The sequence below is a fragment of the Sturnus vulgaris genome, chromosome 3 (assembly GCF_052056855.1).
Source record: "Sturnus vulgaris isolate bStuVul1 chromosome 3, bStuVul1.hap1, whole genome shotgun sequence".
NCBI lineage: Eukaryota > Metazoa > Chordata > Aves > Passeriformes > Sturnidae > Sturnus > Sturnus vulgaris.
The window spans coordinates 3,414,709-3,442,225 of record NC_142245.1 but is presented as its reverse complement, the minus strand read 5'-3'; the positions used below and the strand labels follow the sequence as shown (position 1 = coordinate 3,442,225).

General features: G+C 46.9%; 1 protein-coding gene across 2 annotated transcripts in view; it reads left to right on the top strand.

The window, feature by feature from the left end:
• BMP2 (bone morphogenetic protein 2) overlaps nt 1-25,145 on the top strand; it is a 230,273-nt gene extending 205,128 nt beyond the window's left edge. The window contains exons 7-8 of one of the 2 annotated variants that reach the window (XM_088160740.1): nt 4,915-5,044; nt 24,015-25,145. In XM_088160740.1, coding sequence (XP_088016866.1) covers nt 4,915-5,038 — 124 coding nt within the window. In that variant the 3' untranslated portion in view covers nt 5,039-5,044; nt 24,015-25,145. Of the gene's footprint in view, nt 1-4,914; nt 6,865-24,014 lie in introns of those variants that run through there. The other variant, XM_088160739.1, reaches the window with a different exon arrangement.
• Nucleotides 25,146-27,517: the final 2,372 nt, after the last annotated feature.

Sequence of the window (27,517 nt, the reverse complement as noted above, 5' to 3'; positions counted from 1 at the left end):
ACACCAAATAGTTCTCATTCTCTCCTGCTCTTGGCACTTGGCCTTATTCGGGATGATTTTGTTTTGGTTTGTTTTTTTAAAGACGGTACAAGACCAGATCCTGAGGGGCCTCTATCTCTGATTGCCATTACAGTTTACATTTCACTCACTGGCACACTGTCTCAGAAGTGTCCCAGGGTTTCCCCTTCAGATTTTAAACCAGCAGAAAGCAAGACAGCATGACCTCTCTCTGGTCCTGGAGCTGCAGCTGTAATCAGAAGCTTTATGATGAAGTTCAGCTGGAAGAGCAAAGGAGAGGAGAAAAAAAAACAAAACGCAAACCAAAACGGGAATGCCATCAAAGTCTTTCAAAGCCAGAAATTCATTTTACCTTTGTCAATGGCTGTGGTTTTCAAGGATAAAGATCAAAGTGCTGACCGTGGGCAGAGCTCTGACAAACGCTGAGCTCAGCCTGTGGAAGCCTGGCACTAGTGCCACAGTTAGACTGTGTCTAGACGAGCATGGGGTGCTTGTGCCAGCTCTGGCAAACTTGGCACCCGAGTGCTTGCATCAGAGCTGGAGCATGAAGAGTGAGGCATCCAAACTGCAGAGGGGAGAGAGAAATCTGACTCCAGCAGAGTGGAATTGGACAAAGGAAGTTTAGGGGGGAAAAAAGGGACAACCAACCAAAAAACCCCCCAAAAAACCAACCCATGGAAAACTCATCCATAGAAAGACAGCTGAGGTGCACCCTATCTTCCAGGTTTTTGCATTGTGATTAATGTACACAGAAAGCTTAGATAACTGGGGGAAAGTAATGCCAAATTTTTATCAATACAGATGAGCTGGCTTCATACTTCTCCAGCCCTTTCATGTGGAAATGAGACTGCATTTGATGGGGCCAAGCCCATGTTTGAAATAGCTCAGCTGGGACGTGCTTGTGGTGAGGGTGCAGAGTGCCTGTGCAGAGAATCCTACAGCTGGACCCTTCCTGGGGACACAGAGTGCCTCCAGTTCCTGCCTCTTCCTCCTGGGAAGGACAGAAAACTCTTGCTCCATGGGATAAACACACACACCAAGCCTGAGCTGATGGACTGTGCAAGGGACAAGGTGGGTTTGGCTGCTGAGGGACCCCATATTCCTCCACATTCTCTTGCACCGACCCTTAAAGATCCCCCTGTGCTGCCATGTGCCAGAGGAGGAGGTGGGTAAATGGGGCAGGACACACACACAGGCTCAGCAGCTCAGCTCGTCACACCTGGGGCCCTGCACGTGCTTGCTCTGGGGCTGCAGGCTGGGACCCAGGAGACAGGAGCGATGGCACCCTGTGCCTGGCTGAGCCTGAGGCTGCTGTGCTGGCCCCAGGATGTCACACAGGCTGGGCACAGGGATGAGCTCTAGAACCACTGCGTGCTGCTGGACAGCCCCACCACCAGGGCAGCTCAAAGCTCCCCAGGGCCTTTAAACCAAACATTTCTCCTCACGGTTTCTCCGGCTCCACCAGCCACAACAAGTTCAAAAGAAAATGCAGATTGATGTGGGCAAACACGATCTCCAATGGATGAAGACAGACCAGAGGAGATATTTTCATAAAGCAGCTGCTTTCAGCTGTGCTTCACAGCAGGGAATGTGCTGCCCATTGTCAGGAATACTGCGTAGGACTTGCTGGAAACAATGAGCTCAGAGACCGCTCACAGCTATTCTCAGTCGTGCTCCTGACTCACCTGCATGGCCTCGGGTGAGGTACTCACAGATCTGTGCCTCAGTTTACCCACTGGTAGTGGCAGAGATAGTAACAGTCTCACAGAGTGGTGAGAGAATTAGTTAATTAATATTTGGAAAACAGTTTGTGCCTTGACGTCTTTGTGCCTTTAGTTACCCATCAGAGATAGTAACTGTCTCAAGGAGAGGTACAAGGATTAATTAATTATTTAAAAAGCAGTTTGAGATTCTTGGATGAAAGGTCCTATGTGAGTAACATATATCATTAAAAACATCTCCTGGTCCTCTGTGAAGTAAAAATAAAGCTGTAGCTTCTTAGTCATTCAAATAATTAAACCATAAATACTATTTATTTTAATCTTCTCTTTAAAAAAATAATCTAATCTAGGCAGTGATATCAGCCAAATAATGAAAAATGTTTCAAATTCAGGAGACTTATCAATTTGAAGAGCTTGATTCTTAATTGCTTTTTGATGTCTATCAATGGAAAGTGAGAGCAATTGTATTTACTGATGCTGGGGCAGCTGGGAGCACACCCACAGCTCCTTGCCTGCACACTCTCCTGGGCACAGCAGCTGTAGCTGCACAGGGTTTCTCACACTCTCCTATTTGACTTGCTAACCAACAGGGAGGTGCAGAACAGCCCATCTTGCAGGCATATAAAGGCAGCTTAAAGGCAGCTTCCCCCAAAAACGAGGGTGCACTGAAATAGGGCTGCAGGAGCAACTTCTTCTCCCAGGAATGGTGGCAAGGGGACAACTGGACCAGGAAAAGGCACCATCAGCCCTCGATCCAGTCAGCCCTTTGCACCCTGGGCAGCTCACACTGCCTGTCTCCTAAAACTCAGCACTGAGTGAGTCCTGTGCAGAGACCCCACAGCAGTACTCACCAGCACTGCACAGGAACTGCAGGAGAAGGGATGGGTCTATATTTAAATCCACCTTTTATTTAGACAGGTACATGCTAAGTGTGGAAACCCCTCTGGGGACTTACTGTAAATTGGGGCATAAAATACATGCATTTGGCCCATTCATCTGTCTTTGTCTCTAGTTTTTGTGCATGTTTTTGTTTTACAAAGTACATAGATGAAGCAGAGGCTTGCAGGATCAAGCTTTTAATTGAAAGGAGCCTCTTTTAAAGTGTAACTACTGCTGGGAACCTGCTGTGCTGGTCACCCCAACCACCACCCCACAAAGCCTCCCCTAAGCTCAGAGGGCCTTGTCTCACCCTTTCCATGGCCTCCCACTCCTCTCTGCCCGTACAAGATTTTGCAGCAACCACCAGTAGCCTGTGTGGGAATGTGGGGAGGAAGAAAGGATGTAATTGCCTTCCTGAGCCCCAGCGCTTTCATTAGTTAAATGTCCTCCCATCTTTCCACAGCTAGTCCAGCTTCTACTGAATTTTCATCAGGCCAGAAGAGGCCTTTAGGGCCATTTGAAAGCAAGCATCAGATAAAAGCGATTGTCATCCTCCTTATGCGGCAGGCAGGGAAGCAGACACGGGCAGACTGGTCACACAGGAAGGAGAGAGAGGAGGGACCCGGTGACTCAGAGCTTTTGACTCCCAGCTGTCAGCTTGAGACGCTGCTCCAGCCAAGCATAAAAGCACATGGTTATCTCTCAACTCATGAATAATCCCATTGATTTAAGCCATAAACTCCAGCATCCAGGGATTCACCATCTGACTATGCTCACCAAGAGTGGATAAACAGGAGTACAGGTCTGGGTATTCCTCTTGACATAGAGGAATGGCAGCAAATAGTTTCCCTGGTTCAGGTTTCTAAGAGAACCAGCAATGAGGATGAAGAAGTGGCTTGGTCCCCAGGATGAGGAGTCCCTCAGGAGTGATGGAGGTCTCCCCTGATGGAGGTGTATGTTGGTGGTGCTGCTTGGTGACATTGACCTCAGTGGTGATTCCCCAGGCACGATGCCCAGGTGATGTGATCCCAGTCCCCAGGCTTGGCTGGAAATGAAAGGGGCATTTGCACATAGGATGATACCCGGTGTCTTCTCCCAGCTGGGGTTACTGAGTTCTTCATCCCTGTGCTCACACAGAATTGGGAAATGTCCTAATTGTGAAGGAATCTCACTCGGAATCAGAGATGTCCTTCAAAATTCAAAAACCCAGTTCAGGGTACAATTCACTCCCCCATGGCTCCTTCTAGCTTTGCCCTTCTAGCACAGGGCTGAGAGATCAAGTAAACAAGAAGGAAGCTTCATTCCTGTTGCTGATGGGAGAGTGAGTGAAGCAACCTAAATTATGGTGGTGTTGCTACCAGATAGTCAAGCATTGTTCCCTTATATTATGCAAAGTAATAGTTTCACAGACAGAGGACCAGAGACACCAGAGTTTTTGGGAAACACATCCCATAGCTGACTGAAAAGCGTGTTTTACCTTTATCTGTTGACACAGGATTTTAGCTGGATGTCTGCTGTTCACCTCTTCCCCAGAGGGGAAAGGTGTCAATTCTGAGAAGGACTCTGAACCCAAAGAAAACGAGGTCATTCTGTTAGCAATTTAAAGGGTAGGGTGTGGGGTTTTGCAGACTGGGACAGGAGCTGGTGGTTTAAATAAAATGTTCAATAAACCTGGGCAAAGCCCATTTTGCTTCTATTTATGAGAAGCTTTCAGTTTGGTCCTTTGCAGCCTTGTGATCTCTCAGCTGGAGATGTGTGAGCTGCATGGACCAATCCCCATTGCCTAATATGTCCAAATATTCTTCCTGGTCTGCATCCATCTGCTGCCTCATGTCATTATGGCATGTTGACATGAAAACTGAAGGTGTGAATGGAAAGCTCCTTCTGCTGGCTTTAGCTCACGACAGCTCAGATATGGGTGCAATGCTCCCCTGGACACTGTGTGAGGCTCAGTGTGTGCTGAAGCAATGCTGGAACACATTTCTGGGGCTGACGCTTCCAAGGGGGCTCCAAGATATAAAAATAGGCCAGGCTTCCCTTATGGCTTCCCAATAACTGAAATCCAAGTGATTAAACCTTAGTTAGGAAGGGTGGCCCTTGTCATCACTCAGCTATGGGGTCTCAGCTCTTGGCTGGTTTCTGAACCAGCTCCCTCTGAGACAGGAAGGTCTTTAAGAATCAGTGGCCAATACTGGATCAAATTCATCCATTTGCATTTGGTTGCAGATTCCCCTAGCACAGATGCTGGAGTTTATAATCCACATTTAATTTCTCCCTCTTTCATTTTCCCCCCTAGGAATACAAGGGGAAACAAAACCAAGAAAGGACAGAAAAGATGGAGGAGCCCCACTTGTGCCTGGCTACTTAGGACTTGGCAGTCTGACTCCTGCTCCAAGCCTTTCCTTCAGACTTCTGCCTGACCTCAGGTAAACTGCACCACAGCTTCCCCATTGCTCAGAAATAGTTTAATGCACCAATCATTCCATAGCATTTATAAATCAACAGGTGGGAAGCATCACCTTGGAGCCAAGCACCTGTAAAATTGCTTGCTAAGGTATGTGCTCTCAAATTCAAGGCATGGAAAACCCAAGGGTTTCATAACAAAATGTGGAAAACCCCCTACAAATATTCCAACACTCCCTTTCAGGCCACACCCCAAAAGCAAGTGAGACTGTAATGGACAAATCCTCCCCTGGCAGGGGCCCAGAGCCAGAGCACCCTTTGCCCAGCCTCAGCCTACTTCAGCCCATGCAAAATCCCTGTGGGAAGAGGCTGGCACGGCCCAGACACTCCATGGCACTGTCCCTGTGCCCATGGCAGCAATGCCAGCTCATGGTTAGCGTCTCGGTGTCTGGCCAAGCATGGCAGACGGCTGTCTGAACCCGGGACCTGGGAAAATGGGGATAACATCAGGAAAAAACAAAAACATCTTACATACCTACTGCTCCCTCTCACCCCGCTCTGGGAGATGCCTCCTTGCCGTGGACTGAGTCAGTGCTTGCTCTTGTGGTCCCTCAGCTCTCCATGGAGCTGCTCCCTGCTTCAGGCTTGGGGCTCCTGGCATGTGGCATCCCAGGGGCTGTGTCCCATCTGCTGCTACAGGCAGCACTGGCACAGTGGCTTGGCTATTTGCAGCCTGTTTGGGCTGCTCTGGCCCCGCTGTGTGTGTGTGAATGCAGCTCCCCAGCGGGTCAGTGGGTCAGGATGGAGCAACAGCCCCTGCCCAGGAGAATTCGCTGGCTCCTTTGAAAAATCTCCCCAGATGCTCATGGGATCTTAGGTTACCACAAAGTATCTGCCTGGATCTGGCCTTTGATTCTCCACTCTGTAGCTTCATTCCAGGCTGGCTGGGGCAGTGCCTTTCCCTCAGAGACCACAACTGACAGTTCTCCTCTCAGGGAGAGGGAGGAATGGGGCAGTGGTTGCATTTTGAGGGTGGGGAGAGGGAAAGGCTGTTTGAGGCCATGGGGCAGCTGCAGGGCTGGTGAGGATGATCAGGAATCACCTTTTCCCTTCTCTGGGTGGGATGGTGAGCTGGATGTCTCACCTCGGGCAGCTGTAACAAACACGGGGGGCTGAGCTCCAGGTGGGAGGTGATGTGTCACCTCCCTCACCTGCTCCACTGCTCAAAGTGGCTTCATTCTGCAAAAAAAAAAAAAAGCACAGACAGAGAAGCCAAGTGGGATTTGCCAAGTGGGAATTCAGTTTGCATTAACTCTGAGAGCTGGCCAAAGAAAGACAGAACATCCAGCTCAGGACAGTTGTCAAGATTTAGACACTTGGCTTCACGTTTTGGTATGTTCAAACACGATCTGTCAACTCCCATCAAGGGAAACAAGGGGAAGAACAAACAACTCAGCCTGCTAAAGTCAGGGCTGCCATGGTTAGAAAGTTCATGAAGCACATGGCTAAAAATAGGTTAGTCTGAACCCATGATGTGAAAACAACTCCACACTCCACAACTGGATATTGTGGGGTTCCTTTCTCTCTTGTTGTGCTAAGTCCTGCAATATTAGGAAGTGAAATGCAAAACCAGCTCTTAAAAGTAATAATAACCCTCCTACCAAAATTAAAGCTCGGCTGTGCAACTTCCATGCTCCTCAGCCATGTATTTGTGTTTGAGAAAATTCATGGTAAAGATTTTACTTACCTGAGCTTTGGGTGCCTCCATTATTAGTAGGCCACAAACGAATTGAGTGGATGATGCAAAAATGAGTGCCAATAAAATATCTACACCAATTTTTCATCCTGTGTGAAACTTCTTTTATATATATGCATATACGTAATATTATAAATAATAGGAATTATGCTCATATTTTGTACTAGGGATGTAAACACTGGTCCCAACAGCAGTGGCAAATGAACCACTCACATTTTCTGATTGCATAATTTGCCTAGAGGATGGATACATAATTACACTATAATTAAGTATAATAAACAGAGAAAATGATTTGAGAAGGAAAAATTATCACAGCCTCAACCACATCAGCCAGAAGCTCTCTTCTAATTAAGTTATTTTATTAAACAAAATGTTTTTAAGGTGGGTCTGCTTTGAAATTGTACATTATAGCCCATGTAATGCAATTTACTTTATAAGTAAAGCACAGCTTGTGTATGGACAGATGATAGCTGATAAGACTCATGAAACACAGAGCCCTTGGTCCAGCCCAGCCAGGTGCTGAGTCCCTCACAGCCCTGGTGCAGGGAGCAGACCTGAGTGCTGCTGTGGGACACTGCAGCCATTCATGTGCACTCACTCACTCACGGGCTCTTGGGATGTTACTTGCTTGTTTGGGTTTCTTTCTGATTTAAGGGAGACATGAGAGCACCAGGTAATTCTGATGCTGTCATCCTGCAATGATACAGTGGAGGCAAAGGACAAGAAAAGTGGCAGCTCAAACTGGCCCAGGTAACGATGGTGTTTGGAGTAGAGTTTTGAAGCACTATTTCATCTCAAAAGCTTTACCCCCACTGGTGGGGCCCAGCGCTTGATGAGATGAGAAGATGGAGTGGGCTTTAATGTTGCTGTGGCAGAAGAAATCCAGATCACTGGATCCTGAACTAAAGGACTCAGGAGGATCCCCTGATCTGCTCCTGTACATGGCAAAGGCCTCCACACACTTCCAGCTCATTCCTCTTACAACTACAACTGATTTTTTCAAACACTGCCTCAAGCTACTCAGGGACTACAGGAGCCTTGGGGCATTACTCTGCAGGAAGCTACTGCTCCTGTTCCCCACCACCACAAAAAGTAAAGCATGTTCAGCTTCAAGTTTCAGCCAGAAGATGTCTGGATAGAGCTGCCTCATTTCCCTTCCTCTTGTAAGTACTTGGAGATTGTGATCAAGCCTCTCTTCAAGCCTCTCTCCTGTAAGCTCACTGCCATCTGATACCGATCTCTGCTGGTTTCCTGGCTCTTCAAGGCTCCTCCAGCCTTGCAATATTCTTTGGGAAGATCTCTGTGTATCAGCAACCCGATTTCTCAGCTATTCACTCCCTTCTTCAAGGTTTACTTGCAATCATCTAGGTTTTCTTTCATTTCATTGTAAGAAACAGCATAACTTCAGTAGCACATCCTGTTGGTACTCACTTGGGATGGGATTTAAGAATGGATTTGCATCTCAACATAGGAGAAAATCCCTGGACAAGGCCGGGTTGGATGGGGCCCTGAGCAGCCTGATCTAATGGGTGACATCCCTGCTCATGGCAAGGGTGTTGGAACCAGATCTTTAAGGTCCCTTCCAACCCAACCCATCCTATTCTATGATTCCAAGGGCAATCAGGGAAAGAAGTAACTGTGTCCTAAAGTATCAGCAGTGCACAAGGGCAGAAGGTCCTTGAATTCAAACTGTTGAAAAACACGTTATGAGAACATCTCTGACTGCCCAGTGAAGATCTTTCTCCAGCTCTGCCCACTGCTCACTATCATAACAGAGAGCAATGTGGTGGCCAAGAGGAATCTTCTCTTGTTTAGATTTTTCCACTTTAAAGTATTTGCAGAGCTTTGAACCACAAAGTGCTGGGGGTTACTGATGGATTGCTGATGTGTGTGGTTATAGGACGGCCCGGGGTCCGTATCCTCCTCGTGCCCACTTCAGCTCCTCTCCCCATCTCAAGCACTCTCGGGTGAGAGGTGACCTGGTTTCAATGAGGAGCGGCCATGACAAGTCACGTGGCACTCACAGACATTGCAAACTCAAACCAAAGAGTCATTCTCAGATGCTTGGCAAACGCCAGACCACAGAAACTCAATGTGTCGTAAGATTCCACTTGGTCCCATAATGATGGGTGGGAAAAAGGAGGAGGATTATCCGTAGACCTCAAAGTGTTTTACAAAGGGAGACAAATGCTGCTATTCCCATTTATTGGATAGGGCAATGGCAAGCTGAGACTTGCATTAAGTCACCCAATTAATCAGCCAGAAAACTGCCACTGAAACCCATGCTCTGGTCTAAACAGGTTCTCACAGTGCCCTCATCACTGGAATATCTGAGTACCCTCCAGTAGCACATGAAGAGAATTTGGGCATGTCCATGCTGGCCGAGGCAAACAGCTGCCTGTCCATCCAGCCCCCTTCCCAGCCAGCTGGACAGCAGCCATCTCCAGGTGGAATGCAGTCACATTCACACCATGCTGAGCCCGGATGTACAAACCCCACCACAAGCTATCCCAACCCCCACCTAACTCAGCTCTGTGGCTTCCAGGGTGCAGCTTGGTTATGGGGCATGGACAAAGCAGATGTGAGACTATCTCTGAGAGCAAACAGATATTTCTTTATTCTAAATCCAGTTTCATCATCTGTAATGCCCTTCAGAATATTCCTCGTGCTTTAGTTCCCACTGAGATGTGGAAACAGAGCACAAATGTGTTGGTTATCTGGTCATGGCTCCTTGGAGGAGAGATTTGGAAGATGACACTTAAACAGGGATATTTGGATACACCACCATAAAAAAAAAGAAAGAAAACATCCCAAATATATTTAGCAAGACAGGAAAAAGGAAAGAGAAGGAGGGCATCTCTAAACTCAAGATCTATTTGTCATGAGCAGGAGTACTAAAAAATAGGTAACTTAATGACCTGAAGGAAGACTAGCTGTTATTACAGGGCATTATACTGGCAAAGTTCCTGTACACCACAACAATAATTCTCTCCAGACTTCTCTTCCCTTCCAAAGCATGAGGAAACACCAGCACATTCAGCCTCAATTCCCTGGCAGGCAGCATCACTTCCTTGTGAGAGCTGACACAGCCATGGGAAGGCTGCTCTTTGCAGCAGCTACAAAAGCCCTGTGTGGTGACCCAGCAGGTCTGACGTAGAGCTGAAGAAATGAGTCCTGCTCCAAGGAAGCTAAAAATCCCAAGGTGCCCTGAGAGCTCATCCTGGACTACTCATGCTCCCATGTTTAGAAATCCTTTGAGGGTTGCTGAGTTCACATGAACCACTCCCAGCTCTGGAAGTCCAGCTCTGCTCACCCTTACTTTGTTTTCCTCCTTGGACACCGTCTGCAATGGCCATTGAGCAAGGTGGGCTTTGCTCTGATGCTCTCACGTGTTTCTGGATCCACATCCAGTGGCTTCATTAACTCATCCCCCTTCTCCTGGGTCTGCAGGGCAGCACGGGGCTCTTTGCAGCTTTGCATTTTCTGGACTTTTGTGCAAAGCCCTGAGTGAATAATGTACAACTCGTGCCTGTGCAGGGAGGGCACAGGGGCTGCTGGAATAATGGACCTGGTTCACTTGGCCACAGTCATCCAGGAAGTTCGTGCCAGAGCTGCAAATAAAATCCACACATTTTGCCTTTTGGGGTTGTGTCTTCACAACAACACTGCTCTTCCTCTGGGCATCTGGGCTTGTTGTCTTATTGGGATGAGCTGCTCAGCAAGTCTCCTTAAAGGGAAAGAGCCACACTTCCATTCTTTAGAGAAAATGACACCACCTACATAGGAAAACCCCATAGATTCTTGCAATTATTGCCATGCATGGACAGATTTCCCTCCCTTTGTGATCTTTACCACTTCCTCACCATATGGAAAAGGCCTGATCCTGATGAAAATACTCATGGTTCCAAAAATGCCACCCAGACAATGTTGATTTACCTCCACAAAGGATGTGGCCCAGTGCTTTTGGCCAGACTTTCCTGCAGGCAGCCAGTCCCATCCCTGCCTCCTCCACCCAGAAAGCTGGGGAATTCAAGGGACAATAACTCTGCAGCTTCACCTGGCCCACCCAGGGAACAGCTATTTCTGTACAGACACAGAAAACCCAAGCCTTGTCCCTTTAATCTAACATCTCATGCGTGTTGCTAAACCTAATTTGAAAAAAATAAAAAAACACAACCTGAAAATAGCATTAAAGGAAGCAGAGGATTTGAACTGCACTATATTTTTAAGATAGTCTTTCTGGAAAACACTGTATTTAAAAAATGCCCCTTTTACCATGACGTTTCTGAAACTATAGTGCCATGCCAAGCTCCTGTGAGATAGGGCTTGTAATTTGGAACAGAGTAATGGAGTAACACAGTTGGCTTTGCATTAAGAGGCAATATGTCTGTCTCATATTGCCCCCACTCCAGAGGGGTTTGGGACTATCTGTGTGGAAATCAAAGCTAAGAGCAATGATGACGATGGCAGCTCATCCTCCATGCCTGACAGAGGGATGGTATCTCAGGATACAAATCTCCCTGGGGCTTTGGAGGAAAAAACACCACTTTTGAGAATTTAAGGTCCCCTCTCTCCCACATCTGCAGGACTGTTGATTTAAGGTGTGAGCCTGTAAATGTGTGTGGGAGGGCAGCTGTTGAGCTGTGGTGGGCAGAGGCTGAACACTGCACCCTCCTCTTAAGGGAAGTTACACCAACTCATCCTAACAACTATCTTATTCTAACAGTAAGTTCTCATTCCTTCATATTCACTTCACATATTCCTATTAATGGCATGGCAAACCAGTGAAACACAGAAGTTTCTGTGGTGGTTTTATGGCAGGCATAAATATCTGTGTAGGAGCCTTTCAGGCCTCTTTGCATTCCCAGAGCAAAGACCAGATCTGACTTCGGATTTTTTAATTTTCTTCCAATTTGCTGCTGTGAAATCTGACAGCTAGGCAGTCTGCCTTGATCCTTGGTGTGGATCTCCTGTTGCACTCCCCTCTGTCTACCCAAGCCTCAACAGGGGCAAGTAAAATTGCTGTCCAGAACCATTACCACAGCACCTCAGGTCTGTAAATTCTCAGCAGTTTCCTCCCGGAGCTGTGGAACACTTTGACCCAATTTCAAAGCTTGGTATAAAGCATATATCCATAAGGGGAGCACACACACTTGGAGCATCTGCAAAAACATATGGCAGCTCCACATCCCACTCAGCAGTTTCCTGGGCTGAGCACACACAAGTGCAGGCTTTGTGAGAACCAGCAATTTCTGAGCACCGTGTTTCTGCTTCTCATCCCTGAACCAGTCTTTCCTTGTCTCTCTCAGAGATACCACTGCTCTCCTAATCTGGCAGTTCTTGCACAGAGTCTTCCCCAATCCTTACTCTTCCACAGTCTTTTTCACAGGTGAAGCTCCTCTCTGGCTGCCCTGAAAATCTCTTTCCTCACCTTCCCATTGCAAACAGAGGTGTTGTGTTATCTCTGCCTCATCCCAAATGGTGGGAAGAACCATTTCTAGGATCAGTAACTACACTTCAGATATCTTGGGACTGTGCTGGGCTGCTAATCACCAGAGCTCATTGCAAATTTTTCCAGCCAAATCTTTTGTTTAATGAAAGATGTTTTGCCACAGGAGCCGTTTTCCTTAAATATACTTCTTTGAAGCAGAACTTCTAAAACTTTTGGCTGTTGTTTCTGACAACGATATCATTTTTCCTGTCTTATCAACATTTTCTGTGCAAACATACCCACCTATCAGCGTGTTTTCCATGTCAGCAAACAAACTGGAGTCCAACATTCCTTCTACTACTGCCAAGAAAGCAACAAACCCCACAGAATGGATTTAAACAAATCATGTAGGTGTGGAGAGACCCTTCTGCGTCATTCTGTGCCTATGCCACTCATGGGACACAATAGTTTAAATTCTTAGACACTCCCAGAGATGGAGATCTCTGCATCGTCAGTTCCATCATCTCCTGCTCTTTATGGAAACAGCTTTCCTAAACTCTCACCTCCTCTTGTTCTTTCCCATGCAAACAGACCCATGACCACTGCACTCTTTTACCCTTTCAGCTACTGTCTTCACAAGTGAAGTCTCTCACAGCTGACCTCAGTCTTTTCTAGACTAAACAAAGCCAATTTTAAAAATAATTCCTTACTTGTTTTGTGAAACCTCTTATCAGTCCTGTTGCCCTCCTCCACACTTCCTCTGGAGTTTACATCTTTATTTGAAGTCTGGAGTGTGGATCTGAGGCCTGGGCCTCTCCAGCACCATGAGGACCTCCATATAGAGGGTGCTCTTAATATCCCTTCCAATACCAAGTATCTCTGTGGCCACAGCATCACATGGTAGACTTGGACTGGAGCTTGTGCTCTACCAACTCCTCTGGCATAGTGACAGGACCTTGACCTGATTCCTTATGTGTATTTTTATTATGCACTTCCATTTTTTCACCTGAGGTTATTTCTAAAGTGTAGTCATGAACATTTAAGAACATTTAAGATCAATCCTCCTCCTAAAGTTGGGGTCTTCCAACCAATTTTGTTGTGTAACCTGCTACTCCACCATCCAGACAGTTAACAGAGGTTTAAATGAACCGTGAGCAGTGCAAACTTCTGTGGAAGGTCCTCTCATTTTGATAGTGAATCATGCCTGCCTAATCCTCAAGGGTGTTATTCCAACTGATGGCTGAAAAACAGCAATTATGTTGATAGGTATCATTTCTGATACCAAGAGCAGTCCAAAGAAGACTGAAGCCAAGAGTGATACCAGTGAATAAAAGGTGAATCCCTATTCATCCCCTGTACCGAGAAACAGGCTTGAGCACCAAGCCCTGAAACTACACTCTCCTTTTTTTTCACAAGAGGACAGCAGAAAAGCTGGATTATTCATGGCTCTGAAAGCAGAATGGGCACATCAGTATGCCCCTAAAGCCAAGATGATGAGCTAACCAACTCTGTATTGTTAGAAGAGTCCCCACCTACACTTTCACACAAAGGGCCGATTAGCTCATGCAAAACTCTGGGAGGATGCCATCTTTCATCGCTACCAGAAGATGTTTAATATATGTTAAGTTGCCAACAATTAAGTGTTTGTGTGTGTGTACACACAGCCCAGGAGCTGCACACTGTGCCAGGGCAGAGCCATGTGCTGGGCACAGAGTCCACAGTGCTGGGGTCCCTCTAGCATTCCTGCAGTGTCCTGCTGCAAGGGAGCCATGAACACTCCATGGTCCGAGTCACTGATGGAAATACTGAGTGTCTGAGTGCATTAAACACAGGAATAAGGATGTGAAGCATCAGTGCCCCATAGCACAAAACTTCTCCCAAAACCACTGCCACCATCATCACCTGTATGACAAGTGCCACATGACCCAAAAAAGAAGTGAGCCCGTGGGAGGAATGGGAAAAAAAATCCTTTGAGGTAACACATTCCCCTGTTCCTGCAGTGGTGAGCCGTGCTGTTCAGAGGAACAGGTTCAGTGAGGCTGCACACAGCCCATCATTTGTGAACCACCAAAAATGTATTGCCCATTTTCAATGGCCACCAGGAGTTCTCACAGTGCAACCAGCTAGAGTGATCTCTTTGTGTCATCGATTTCATGTCACAGGACACGAATGAGAATCAAAGGAAGAAATTCTCTCTAGCATGAGAAAACAAGAAAGTCAGTGATACATTTGCTATGTTCCAATGGCATACCTTATCCTCAGCTAATGTAGGAAGTAATGTCTTCTCACTGTCTTTTTCTGCACTCTTCTTCCGTGGTCCTTGCTGAAGATTTGCAGGATGTCAGGAGAGCCCTATGCTTCCCATTACCTGAAAAACAAAGTGACCAAAAAAGTCATGCATAGAAATGTGCTTTTGACAAACATATAACAATGGATGTTTCCCTGACATATTTTCTGATTACAGCCTGAAAGCAGTGGCAGACACAGGAGTGCATCACAAACATGTTTGCTTGCAAATTGGAGAGCTTTCTTACCTCTTGCTTATACAGGGAGACAGCAGTTACTGTATACAGAGGATCTTCCCACCTGGACCACCTGTATTCTAAGGAGTGGATGCTGAGGGTGTGTCACCTGCATCTCCTCTTCCCAGGGATTTCAGGCAAATCGAGCCCCTAGAGAACTGCCTGTAAACTCACGCCCTACAGCTTGTGGGGAGGAATTATCCCAGAATAACTTTGTGTTTCTAGATCCCAAATGGTTACATCCCTAGAACCTTGCAGCAGTTACGGTTCTGGGAGCTGGGCTCCAGCCACAGCCCATTCACCCAGTGGAATCTCCCAGTTCCGAGCCCAACATGATTCCCCTTTCAGACTGACCAGGACCTCTCCATCCCTGTGTGTTCACAGCAGATGCATCAAGTGAGGCAAAGAGGGAATTTGTGGAAGCAGGCAGCTCCCTCTGCTTCCTCAGGCCAGTGCTTGCACTTAACACAGAACATTTTTACTCTGTGGAAGTCTTTGCACCAAATGACTTTGTCCTAATCACCGCACTGCCTCCGTTATCGCCCGCACAAACATTCCCTTCGGATCAACATACCGGCTGGGCCAGGAATCACACAATTGATGTTTTGCTTTCCACTGCCTTATCTAAATCCAGTTACTGCTCAAAATGAGACTAAGTCAACAGACTTAATTGAATGAAAAGGCTGTGAGACAACCTGGAGATTTGTGGCTGTGTGTGTCCGTGCAGGAGTTAATCATTGCACAAACACTTTGCCACAAACGGAGCCGGGCTGAGCGGGATCGGTTTCTCCTCAGCCTGGAAGCTCCCGACACGCCGGGGTTGTGTGAGGTATTGTTGGGGCTGCCAGGAGGATTTAGACAGCACCACAAACAATGTACCACCACGGAGAAAAGCTGGGGATGGACAATGAAGCAGCCCATCAGCAAACACTTCTGCTTGCTGCCTAGATTAGGAGATAGCAGAGATCCCAGAGTAATGGCCAAAAATAATTGCTCCTCTGTAATTGCTGCTGTCCAGATATGTGAAATAGCCCTGGGAAACCAGATGGGAGCAGCAGGCTGCCTGGTGTCCCTAGCTCTTTCTGGGGAGGCAGCTGCCAGACTCTGGCTGTCCCCAGTGGTCAGCTCTTGCAGGCATCACAGGATTTTCCAGGCTGTACAGCCTTCTGCAGATCAGGAGAGAAAGGTCTAAATGAAGCACATGGGAACAGCCACACTGGGACAGATCCTTGCTCCACCCCATCTCTTCTCCTGTCTTTAATAGAGACCATGAACAGACTCTATGGAAAGACCCTTAAACCTGAACAAGGCCACAGCCAGGATCTAGTCCCCATTGTGACAGTGCTACACAAAGTTTCTCCAGGGCTGCAGGAGGAAAAGGACACAGCCTTACCCTGCAGTTCCAGCCTGCCCTGGCAAAATCCGTGTCTCTCCTTTTCCTACCACCTGCTCAGCTCAGAGGCCCCGTGTTGGCATCCAGTGCTGCTGCTGTTCAGGGAGGCTGCAGTGGGAATGTTCATGTTCACGCCAGTGGTTCATCTTGGCCACTGCCTGAAGCGAGGCTGAGGCTGCAAAACTCCTAAAATAGACATTAAATATCTTCTAATACAAGATGACTCACTACTTTCCTGGCTGGGAGGACTCTCTCGGGGATGGAGAACCTGAATCAGGATCTTCAGTAGGCAGTGATGGCCTGATGGACATCTCAAGGTGACTTTGCCATGAGCCATGTAAAGACAGAGCCATTTTAGCTGGGGAGCTGAACGTGGATTTTGGCTGGAAAAGCTCATCCACTGTTAGAGAGAGACACCATGCCTTGCACAGGCCACCCACCTGTCACCACACACTGGCTTGGGGCCAGGACATTTGGTTGTAAAAGTGCAGCTGTGTTGGTGTCCCTTAAAAAAAAAAGAGGGCACTGACCCAGCCAGATCCTTCCTCCCAGCAGGAGTTCTTGCCCTTTGGCGTGCCACACAAGCAGACAGCACAACTTTTCCAGCAAAGTCAGGGAGGATGGGAAAGCTGATGAGCTTTGTGTTCAGGTGCATGTGGCCAGAGTGTATGCAATGTCAAAAGAAACTGCTGCTGAATGCCCAGGATTAGGCATAGAACAATAACACACAGCACTATATTTCATTCTTTTAACAAGTGCTGAATATGCAAAGGCTCCTTTCCCAGCTTCTGTCTTCATCTTGGAAGCTGGGAAAGAGCTGTGTGTATAATTATTTTCAGATGCCATCCACTTTTATTGATTATCTGAGTAGGATGCACAAATAATGGCATCTAATGCCAGAGCAGAGGTCGAGTGAAGCTCAATCTCTTTTGGGAAAAGCTGAAAGAAACCCACTGCGTGAATGGGTCATTGAAAACGGCCTGGGATATATTCCCTATAGTCATTCCGAAAGTTCAAGGGCAGGGGAAAAAAGAAGAAGAAGAAAAAAAAAAAGAGGCTGTCTCTGTGTTCACTAAATTTCTAATATCTGAAAGTGCTTAAAAAAACACTCACACTTTTTTTTTCATACACTCATGGAAAAACACACTAAGCTTTTGACTCGATGGTTTTGTTTTTCCAGCGAGTCCCTTCCAGGCTCCATGCGCCCTCTCACAGTCACGTCTGCTGGGTGAGCTGGGAGCTGACAAACTCGAGAGGAGCTCTCTGTGATTTTGCCACATCGGGTTTCAAGTATCAGCTTGCTGGAAGTGTGGCGGGGAGGGAGGAGGGAGGGAAGTGGTGTGAGCTTTGCCAGCACACCTGCACAAGCTTTGGGCTCTCCTGGACACTCTGTGTGCTAATGATGTATAACCTGCAGAGCCTGGCAGCTCACTCACTGAAGACTCCACCAGACAGGCTGTGCATGCCTCTGCTTCCTAATTTCTTAAAACAAGTAAGAAAGTGCCCCCCACTCTCAGCCCCATGCTGTAGGTAAATGCCCAGGACTGAAACTGAGATGTGCTCAGCTGGGCAGAGCTTCTACCAAGGCAAGGAACAAATGACAATTTAATTATGGTGCTTTAGGTCTATGTAATTCCTCTTACAAAGCAAAAGGGAGGAAAAAAGCTGGAAGAGAGACAGAGTTCATTTCAGCTCCAATATTCTGCTAATTTCTCTTTTCACTATTAGAGATGCATCTGGATCCTATTTCTAATCCACTCTCAAATTTGCTTGAATTAAAATCCCAGATCACTGCTGTGTTTTCAAGCTGAAGCGTGCATAGTAGCCAAGGTTTATATTGCAATTTCTGGAGTTACGGAATGATGAGCTCCCAAAGCGGAAAGAGTGTTGTATGCCTGAGTCCTGGGGAGAAAAATCCTGGTTGGCATCAGTGTTATTTGGAATTGGAGCCCATTTATAGAATAAATAGCCCTGAAGTTCAAACACGGCTACATTTTACATGTGGTTCTGCCCACTGGAGCTGGGTGGTGTGGAAGAGCAAAGGCTGCCATGCTGGAGATGTAGGAATGGGAAGCGCTATTTAATTAGAAAGCCTGGATATTTTTCAACTTTCCCCTGACATTTAAAAGTTCCCCCATTAGTTTGGGGCTTATTTTAATGAGAAATTCACTTTCTGACTAAAACAGCATTTGCTTTGAAATACGTGCACTTTCTCTATTGCTCCCTGAATCCCAGTCCAGCATCCTGCTTATGTCCAAATCCAATAGTCTTGTTAGACTGGAAAACACCATAGCTCTCTTGGAATTATGAATCCCCATATTCTCTGGGCTTTCATCTCTGCCATGACAATTCCCAGCCTCTGCCAGGTGAAGCCAGCCAGCCAATATTTATGGAAAATGAACAGACTAATCATTTCCAATAGCGGGCCACAATTATTAATTGCATCAGTTTACACCGACATCCAAATGGACAGATATGAGCCAAAAAATTGGAGTAATGGCTCCACCCATCTACCACCCAAATGTAAACAAGCCAGCATGGTTAAAAAGAGGACTGGAAGACAGGGCTGGGGCGTTCTCCTTCTGCTGTGTTATGGTGGGATAGCCAAACTTCCACACAACCTTCCTGCCAGGCAATTCATCCAGCCCTAAACTGACCTCACCTCAACTCAGAAAGTTCAGTGGCTTCTCTTCAGTATCAGGTTCTTTTTAAAACAGGGCTAGAAGTGCACTACTGTCAATAAGTGCAAGAGATTCTATTTTGGAGATTGCAGGGTCATGATTTAGACCTCTTAAGTACCTAAAATACAGCTCAGCCCAAGCCATGGTTGGCCCTGGTGTTGTGTGTACATGTGTGGGCAGAGAAATAGCTGCAGAGGGGAAGGGAGTCCTGAGAAGAGCCCTGAACTTACCCTTAAAACGTTCTTCCTTGCCCCTCTCCAAGTTGGCCTAAATTCAACTCAATTAAAGTATTCCCTAAATTAATTTACAGTAAATTCACAACCCTGAACAAAACAGCATCTGCTGTTTGTTGAGGCATCTTTGCATGCCATGGTTGATCCATTTCTCCTGGTACCATCACCTGGAGAAAAAGGATTCTGCTCAGCTTCCAGCTCCCACTCCTACCCTTGAGACCAGCTTGGCTTCAGCACAGGCTGTGCCTGCATCTCTGGATACCACAAGGCTGCTCAGATGGGCTGGCTCAGAGGAGGGAGCTCTCGTGGAGCCTGGGGCAGCTCATACCAGCGAGGGTCTGGCCTGTGAACACTCGCACCTGCAGGGTGAGGACAAATAAAGGCCCATGCTCCAAAGCGTGGTGAGCTCCAGCCTCCTAAGCTGTATGAAATCCCACTTCCTCTCCACTCGTGCTAAATGTAAAAACAGAAACAAAGACACACACCTAAATAAACAGAAAAGCAGAGAGCAGAAGGGGAGGGAGGCCCTGGTGCACGCCAACTAGTACAGAGAGATGTTTTCTATTTGCGGTCCTCCGTGTCAGACCTTGCCATGTCACGTGGACCAGAACGTGAGTGGGAGACTTGTTGGACACACTGGCTTTACAAATGTCTCACAATTGCAGAAACACCTGCTTTACATTATTTTTTTTTTGCTGGTCCATAACAAAATTCCTCCCTGGTCAACAGCTCTCAGCAGACCTCCTTTCCTCCTCCTCTGTGGATGGCTCAAATCACTGGTTTCTAAATCCTGGGCCACCACGAGATCACACTGGAACCTCCTTCAGTAGGAGGGTGCATCAGAAGGCAAAAAGGCCATTTCTACTCAGAATTATGCCCAAATGTTGGCCAGAGGACAAACCCACATGAGGCTGCTGGTGGCTGGGTGGGGGTAATGGGCAGAGGGGTTACCCAGCCCAAAGGGACTGGTCTGTCAGACCCATCTGTTTTCAGCATGAAGCCCCCTGGCCACACCTCTGCAACTCACACCACTCCAGCCACCACGAGTTATTGCTCTTGGTCTCCACTGCTTCCTGTGAAGCTGGAATGGGTCTGAGACAGCGTCCAATGAAACCAAAGGGAGCCTTTCCATTAACTCAATGGGCTCTGGATCAGGCTCAACATCTGTTTGGCCCTCTCTGTACACAGCACAGCCAATTTATTCTTTATCCATTCCTGGGCCTCTTTCTCCAATAGCATCCATATTTTTTCTACTTATGGTTGTCATTAGCCCCACTAAGCACCACCCCAAGGAGGAGACTGCCTGTGCCCCTTTGGCAGCCAATCCCCTGGTGTAGCACAGCGAGGAGTGCTGCATCAACCCCTCATCATTTCAGCAAGGCTCTCCTCTCTCCTTGTTCAGGTTTCCAGCACATCCCTTTGAGCTGCCAAGCTCTTTCTACCCTCCCCACCAAGTAATGGGCTGGTCATGCCTTCTCTTCTACTGAAAACCTGATGAAGAATCACTGCTGAAACCAAACAACAAGGTGCAAAAGCCTCTAAGACACCTGAAGAGCATTGCCAGAACAAGGACAGGCTGTCTGAACAAACATTTCCACCTTGTTTGATGACAGCACAGGCAATGGGTTCCCTAGAGGTCTGGAGTCTGAGGGAGAACCAACACTCAGGTCTTTGGTCTTTCATTAGAGTCCAGGGCTACAGTAAGAGACCAAGCAACAATTATTCAAATCAGCTAAATCAGACCACAGAATATCTTATGTTGGGCAGGGCCTATAAAGTTCATTGAGTCCAACTCCCCACCTCCTCACAGGACTATTTAAAATTAAACCATATAACTACAAGCATCATCCAGACACTCCTTGAACTCTGACAGGCTTGGTGTTGTTACAGCTTCCCTGGGGTTCTTTCCCCACCATCCCCATATCTCCTCAAGTGTGAATTTATGTGCTGTGCCAGTTCACAGCATTTCAGTTTCCATCCGTTCCCATCAAATTTGTGACTCACATGGCAGAGACGATTATGGGACTGGGCACAAGTCTTCTCTTGGTCCCACAGTGACAGTGACAGCAACGGTCCACAAGCCACCATCCATTCACTGAGCAATATACAGGATTAATTTTTTTAATGACTTTGCTGAGGCCTTGGATTCCAGGATCTTGTTTTCACCCAGCACACATGGATTCCCATGCTGTGACATGCATGTCATTGCTAAGCAAAGCAACAGCCTTCGCTCACAAGCCAAGCTGCTTCTTACAGCAGAAAAACAAGTCTCCAGTGCTAAGTCTAGAGAGTCTTCCAGGCATGGAGCCTCAGATTCATTTTGGGCACTGCCATTGCCTAAGTGAGAATCCCATGCAAAAATACCTCCCCAACATACCCCCGAAATCACATGGGTTTGGGAATGGGAGTGTGTTGCCTGAGGCCAGATGTGGGGACTGGCAGGCTGCTGGCACTGTGCAGAAGCACATCTGCATGTCAGGCAGTTACTCATTCCTGCATACTTCCCTGATAAAATCTGGATTGCCTAAAGCTGGTATTTTCACTCCAGTTTCCTTATCAAGGTATTTACCACCTCCTGTCTGTGTCTTGCAGACTGAGGGTGTTAAATGCTCCCTTATTTTCTCCCTGTACGGGGAGCTGGAGCATGCAGGAGCTGGAGCTGCAGTCCAGGATGGGATTGCTAACCCCACACCCCACTGGAGCAGGTAGTGTGTGGCTGCTGTGGGATCTCACCCTCTTTGTACCTGGGACGTTGCTTTGTTGATCCTCATGCTGCCTTCCTGCAGCTGGAGCTCTCCTTCCTGTGTTTTGGGGCATTTGTTGTGGTGTTTTCTGGTAGTCCCCATCACATTTTAGAAGCTGTTTTGTCCTGTGCAGGGTTCTCTCCTGGTGTAACTGTTATACAGCTCTAGGAAGAGAAGGAGAGTTTGGGATAAAGTTGTCTCAGGAACAGCAGAAGTGTATATGGCACTCAGTAATGCACATAACTTCTTTTCCTTTCTAAAGCAAAAAGCAGGTCTCTGTCTCTTAAATATCAAAGGTAAGGTGTACTTGGAATTTTAAGCAGTCTTTTTCCAAGAGCACCCCACACCTCTTTCCCACCCAGTGCTGATATCAATCACTTATTTTAGCCAGTGGCTCTCACAACCCCCTCTTCCTTTGGGAGAGCATCACCCTGAACCCTTCACAGCGTGTCCTTGAGGACTCTGCTGTTCCCCTCTGAGGTTCATAAGAGGACAAAAAGAGAAACATGTTCTGAAACACAGTATCCTGAAAAAATATTCATTTCCTTGAGGAAAAATACTACTGGATTACTCATTGGGGAAACCTAAGCAACAGATCTGTTTCAGTTTGTTTCACAAACATGGGAAATATTTCATCAGTTTAAGAACAACATTTGTGGAGATTGATCAGCTGGGTTCACACTGCCTTGAGGGAGGATGTAGTTTATTTTGGGATGCTGATTCTACAGACAAGGCTGTCCTCAGCCCCTCCCATGAGCGTTATGCTATAGGCACATAGCTTGTGCCAATCAGACTTAAAAGAATGCTTTTCAGCTAAATTCAAAAAGAATGAAACTTGATTTCAGAAATGCCACCAAGTAATTTTAGCTCAAGAAAACCCAATATAGAGTTTTACAGACTTCATAAAGAAAGGTTTTCTTCTGGCACTTGTGCTCCATTTTTAAATTGGTGTTTGGGGTGCAGAAAAATAATCAGAATTATCACATGGGGTAGATTTATAATTTAAAACTCCTGTCTTGACATAGGCTGGCTGAAGAAAATGAGATCTCTTCAGCCCAGCTGTTACAAACTTGAGCAAACTTGTTTAAATCCCACCACTATACCTCTCCAAACACGAAGTGCTCTTGGAATGCTGGACAAGGCTTGATGAGAGCCAGGGAAAAGACCTCTGCTTTAGTGTAGAACCCCTCTGCTGGCAGATGTCAGACTTGGATCTGAGGTTGTTATCTCACTTGGCAGTGCCAATCCTGAGCAGATGGGCAAAGCAAGCCCTGTCACTGGCAGCAGTCAGAGGAGCCAGGCAGGGTTCAGAAGTTGGTTTGTGCCCTCCCTATGGTGTTTGGACAAGCCAACACTGAAATCAGAGGCACGGCTGCTATCAGTGGTGGTGATAATTGGGTGCCAATTGCAAGGAAGACAGGATGACAAGGACACTGCTTGGGACTGTATCCTGCATCCAAGCTCTAACTTCCTTTGCATCCTCCCTCCCGCTGCTATTGAATCTAGCTAGGCTAAAACCAGCTCGAGACATGGCCACTCTTGCTGTGACTGCTCCTTGGACTCTCTCAGGGGCTGCAATATTTTGGAGGTGCACCTGCTGCAACCCCTGCCCAGATATCCAGAGTGTGGGGAGGAGCAGCCTGGACACCCCTGGAGCCAGAAGTACAGAAAAGCAGAGGCTTTTGCCCTGCCCTGCAACCTCCAGAAACAGTGCATGAGAATAAAACATAGGGAACCATGTAGTGTGAGAGAGTAACTCAAAAATTACTCCTGTAGTGAAGAAACCACATAATATATTCAAGATGTCAGAGGTTAGCCATGGTGCATGTGAATCATGCTGCAAATACCTCACCTTTAACTCTGCCGTCGTAATTAGATTACAAAGTTTTTATTACGGTTTTAAATTCTGCCTTTATAGGTTGCTGTCCAGCTGTGCACTTAAATCTGGTTTTATCACACTTTCTGAGCTCATCACATTTAATTCTGCCCCTACAATGCTGGATTAACTTTAAGGGTCGCTGAAGTCAGAAGTCACTCACCCTTGCCCTACTAATGGATTCACAGCAGCCCTGCACGGCCCGAGCAGTGACGTGTACAGTAACCCAAATTTATCATGGGGGCGGGGGGGAAGGCAAAGGGGGGTGTTTGTTTATTTACTCCTCTGCTGGGCTCGCTGTCGGGACATTTGCAGAGATTATTGCATTGACGAGGTGTTGTTTACCTCCTCCTGTAGGAGCCTGTTGCAATGCAGTCTGCCCAGCACTGCTCTGAGAGCCGAAAGGGACGATGTTTAGGAGCCCAAAGGGACGATGTTTAGGAGCCCAAAGGGACGATGTTTAGCTCTGCCTGGGAGAAGGGGATGGCTGATTCCTGAGGTCCATAGACCTGTATCACCTGAGGAAATATCAGCTCTCTTTTCATGCAGAAATCACACCGTGCTGCTCCACTCACTCCTGCGTCCTGGTATTTTGTGGGTCACATCTCTGATATTTCATGCAGTCCCAGAAGACCAAAAAAAACATTATTTTTTTATTCTAAGGATGACTTCTTAGTTGTTGCCTATCATCAAGAAAGCAGGACAGGGCACAAATGAAACTCTTCATCTGAACAACATTCACCCCCAGGTTTTTACCTCAATCTGTTTTTATTCTCTGATCAGCAAAGATCAGAGAGGTTGGTGTTAGATACCATCAAAATAAGATGATTCACTGCCTTGAAAAAATCATCCTGCAAACAAACAAATAAAGGGGAAATAACATTCTGTTTAAAAAAAAAACAAAACACCCAAATCATTGAGAAATAAGGTGCTGAAGTTCCAAGTGATTTACATGAAGTCACAGGGAGTCTGAAATGGATCTGGGAAATCAGACTTGCTCCAGTGGAAAGGACATTTCTCTCTCTCTTGCTGAGGAATACTTTATTAGGGCAGACCTGAGCCAGAGATGGACAGCATAGAATTTAGTGGAAAGTAGAGAGCAAACTGTCACTGAGTAATGCCATGACAGTTTTTGACCTTTGCCTTTCAATGACTAGACACATTTTTGGAATCGTTAATAATCTTTAGCAATATACAACCCTCCCCAAAGAATGTGTGGTGATTAGGGCAAAGAATTTCACATGGTCACAAAATATCTATCTCAGAGTCCTGGGCTTATAAAATACTCTATTTCCTCCATTAATTGTGTCCACGTGGAGCTGTAACTAAGTAGCTGAAACAAATAAAACCAAAGTAATATTGTTTCCTTTTAAAATATTTCACTTAATTTGTGGAAGAGGTTTAGGCTCATTAAAAATAGGCCATCTCCCATGAGGGCTTTTTCCTTTTCTTCTCCAAGCCCCTGGCCCAAAACTCAGTAACATGTAGAGCAGCACGTTGCTCCTTGGCACAGCCCTGGCTGGAGCCGCTCTCCCGCTCGGCTCGGCAGGTCCTGGGCAGGCAGAGCTCGCTTGGCCAGGCAGCTCCTGATGTGCCATTGCCCTGAGAGGAACAGTCCCCGACTGAAATTTCCTCCTTCCCTCTCCAGCTCATTAGGAAACTCCACTCCCTGCTCCCTTGGAAAGATGTGACTGTCACAATCTCTCTGGTTCTTCTGGGGAAATGACAATATGTTGACCGCAACCAGAGGCGCGAGCAAAGCCCAGTCCTGAGCTAGAGTCTATCTGAAGGCACTGTGCAGGCACTTGGCTGCTTCTGGTGGCTCTCAGACTTCTCCCTGCTCCTCCAGAGCAAGCTGAGAGTCAGCTGCACCAGGGTGACACCAGGAACCGCTGTCTCGTCACTGGGCTGTGACAGCTCCTTTCCCTGAGCTGATGTCAGTCACAAAACAGGCACAAAGCACACAAGACAGAAGTAAAGAGGAACCTGAAGCAAGGGTGCCAGCAAAACCTCCAGAAGACAACAAATGATTCCACATTCCTTCCCTGGGGAATGTCCTTTTTCCTCCTTCACTGGGGCATCTTTTCCAAGCACACTCCCCCAAAAGGTTGCACCCTCAGCCACTACTCTCTCCAAGCAAAACCAGAAGATCCGGTGATGGCACAGTCCCTTGTGGACTCTCCTACTGCTGTGTGCTCCGACCTGGAAAGTGCCTGTGCTGCAGTGGCACAGGGACAATGCCCCAGCGGTGGCTGAGGGAAGGATCTGACCAAAGGGGGCCAAACAAGCACGTGTTTGCTCAAGTTGGACAAAGCCAAGGGCAGAAGCTGAGATTGTGATCTCTGCTCTGGCACATTTCACAAGGTGCCCTGCTGGCACCAAGCACCCCTCCCTTCTCCCCCACTAATGATGTGGCTGCAAATGCTCTTCGGGTATCTGGGACAGATGTTACGGTATGCACGCTTCAGCTCTGTTTTATGGGGACATTTCCATAAAATTAGAACCTATGATCCCTCTCCTGGTTTCTCTTTCTCTCTTGTGGACTCAGTCACACTGGAGAAGAATTTATGCCAGTGTTACCAGGCAACAACCAAACTATTCATGAGAGCAAAAGGAGTTCAGAGGCTCCCCCAGTGCTGGGTCACTCCAGTTCTTCTCACTGGTTTTGTTGTCCTTCTAGGGGGGAAGCCACATCTGGAAAATTACTGATGTCCTGCTGTTCACTATGGACACCACTGGGAACTGGCCCATGGTCTTGTAAAGTGTGATCAGATCTACAAAGTAAACTCTCATTATGACCTCTCTCAAGGTCTTTAAAAACACGTTTTATCTAACTTCTATGATTATATCCAAATTCTTTCATTTTGGTAATAACACCACCATCCACATTTTCCTCTCTCCCTCTTCTTTTTTCTGACCATAATCTTGTTACTCACAATAGAAAATTCATTCCACAACTCTCTTTTCTCCCTGAGGACTTGATCTCTGGGCATGAACACTCTCCTCCCATGAGAAATCTGTATAAACATAAACAGCTCCTCTGCTCTGGATGAGCTGGACCTGAGGCATGGGGCTTTTCTGGACCATAGGAAAAAAAAAACAGTTATCAGACTCTCATTAGCATCATCATCAACATTATTGCCTATGTTAGAGCACCCCTTAGAGATGACAGTCAAGACCAAGGCCTGATGAGTGTTCAGATGCTGTACAAATACAACACCCCCTGCCACTGCCATTCTTCTGCTGTCTCTCTGTATGATTTAAATTCTTCCTTCTGCAGCCCCTGTGATCACCACCATGGCTGTACCAAATTTTTCTTCTCAACACACAGCAAAACCCCAGAATTGCCCTCACTCAGCTCCATCAAACACTCCCAGCAAATGACTGGGACGGCAGTGAGGTTTTGCCCAAAATTTTGTCCCCACCATAAAAGCCATGGGAGAACTTGAGTGAGAAGGAGATTTCTGCCCCAAGTATGTTTATTCCAGAGTATAATGTTCTGCTCCAGGCAGGCAGGCACCAGTCCCAGGTGATTTCAAAAGAACGAATGCAGGATCACCTCTGAGCCCAGAGGGAGAGCTGGACCTGCCAACTCTGCAAGGAGCAATTTAGGAACTGCAGCACCTGGGAAAAGGATCTGAACACAGCAGGAGAACCCAGCCTAAGTCATTCTGGCATTCATTGAGGGACAGTGTGCAAAACTCACATAGCTGACTGGGAGCTGTGCTTTGCTTCTATCAGATCTGTAAAGAATCATGGGATGGTGTTAAATATATAAAACGTTGTGATTGCAACAGAATATCCCACTTGGATGAATCATGGGAACCAATGAGGAAAAAATATCCAGCAGCAGTTCCCTG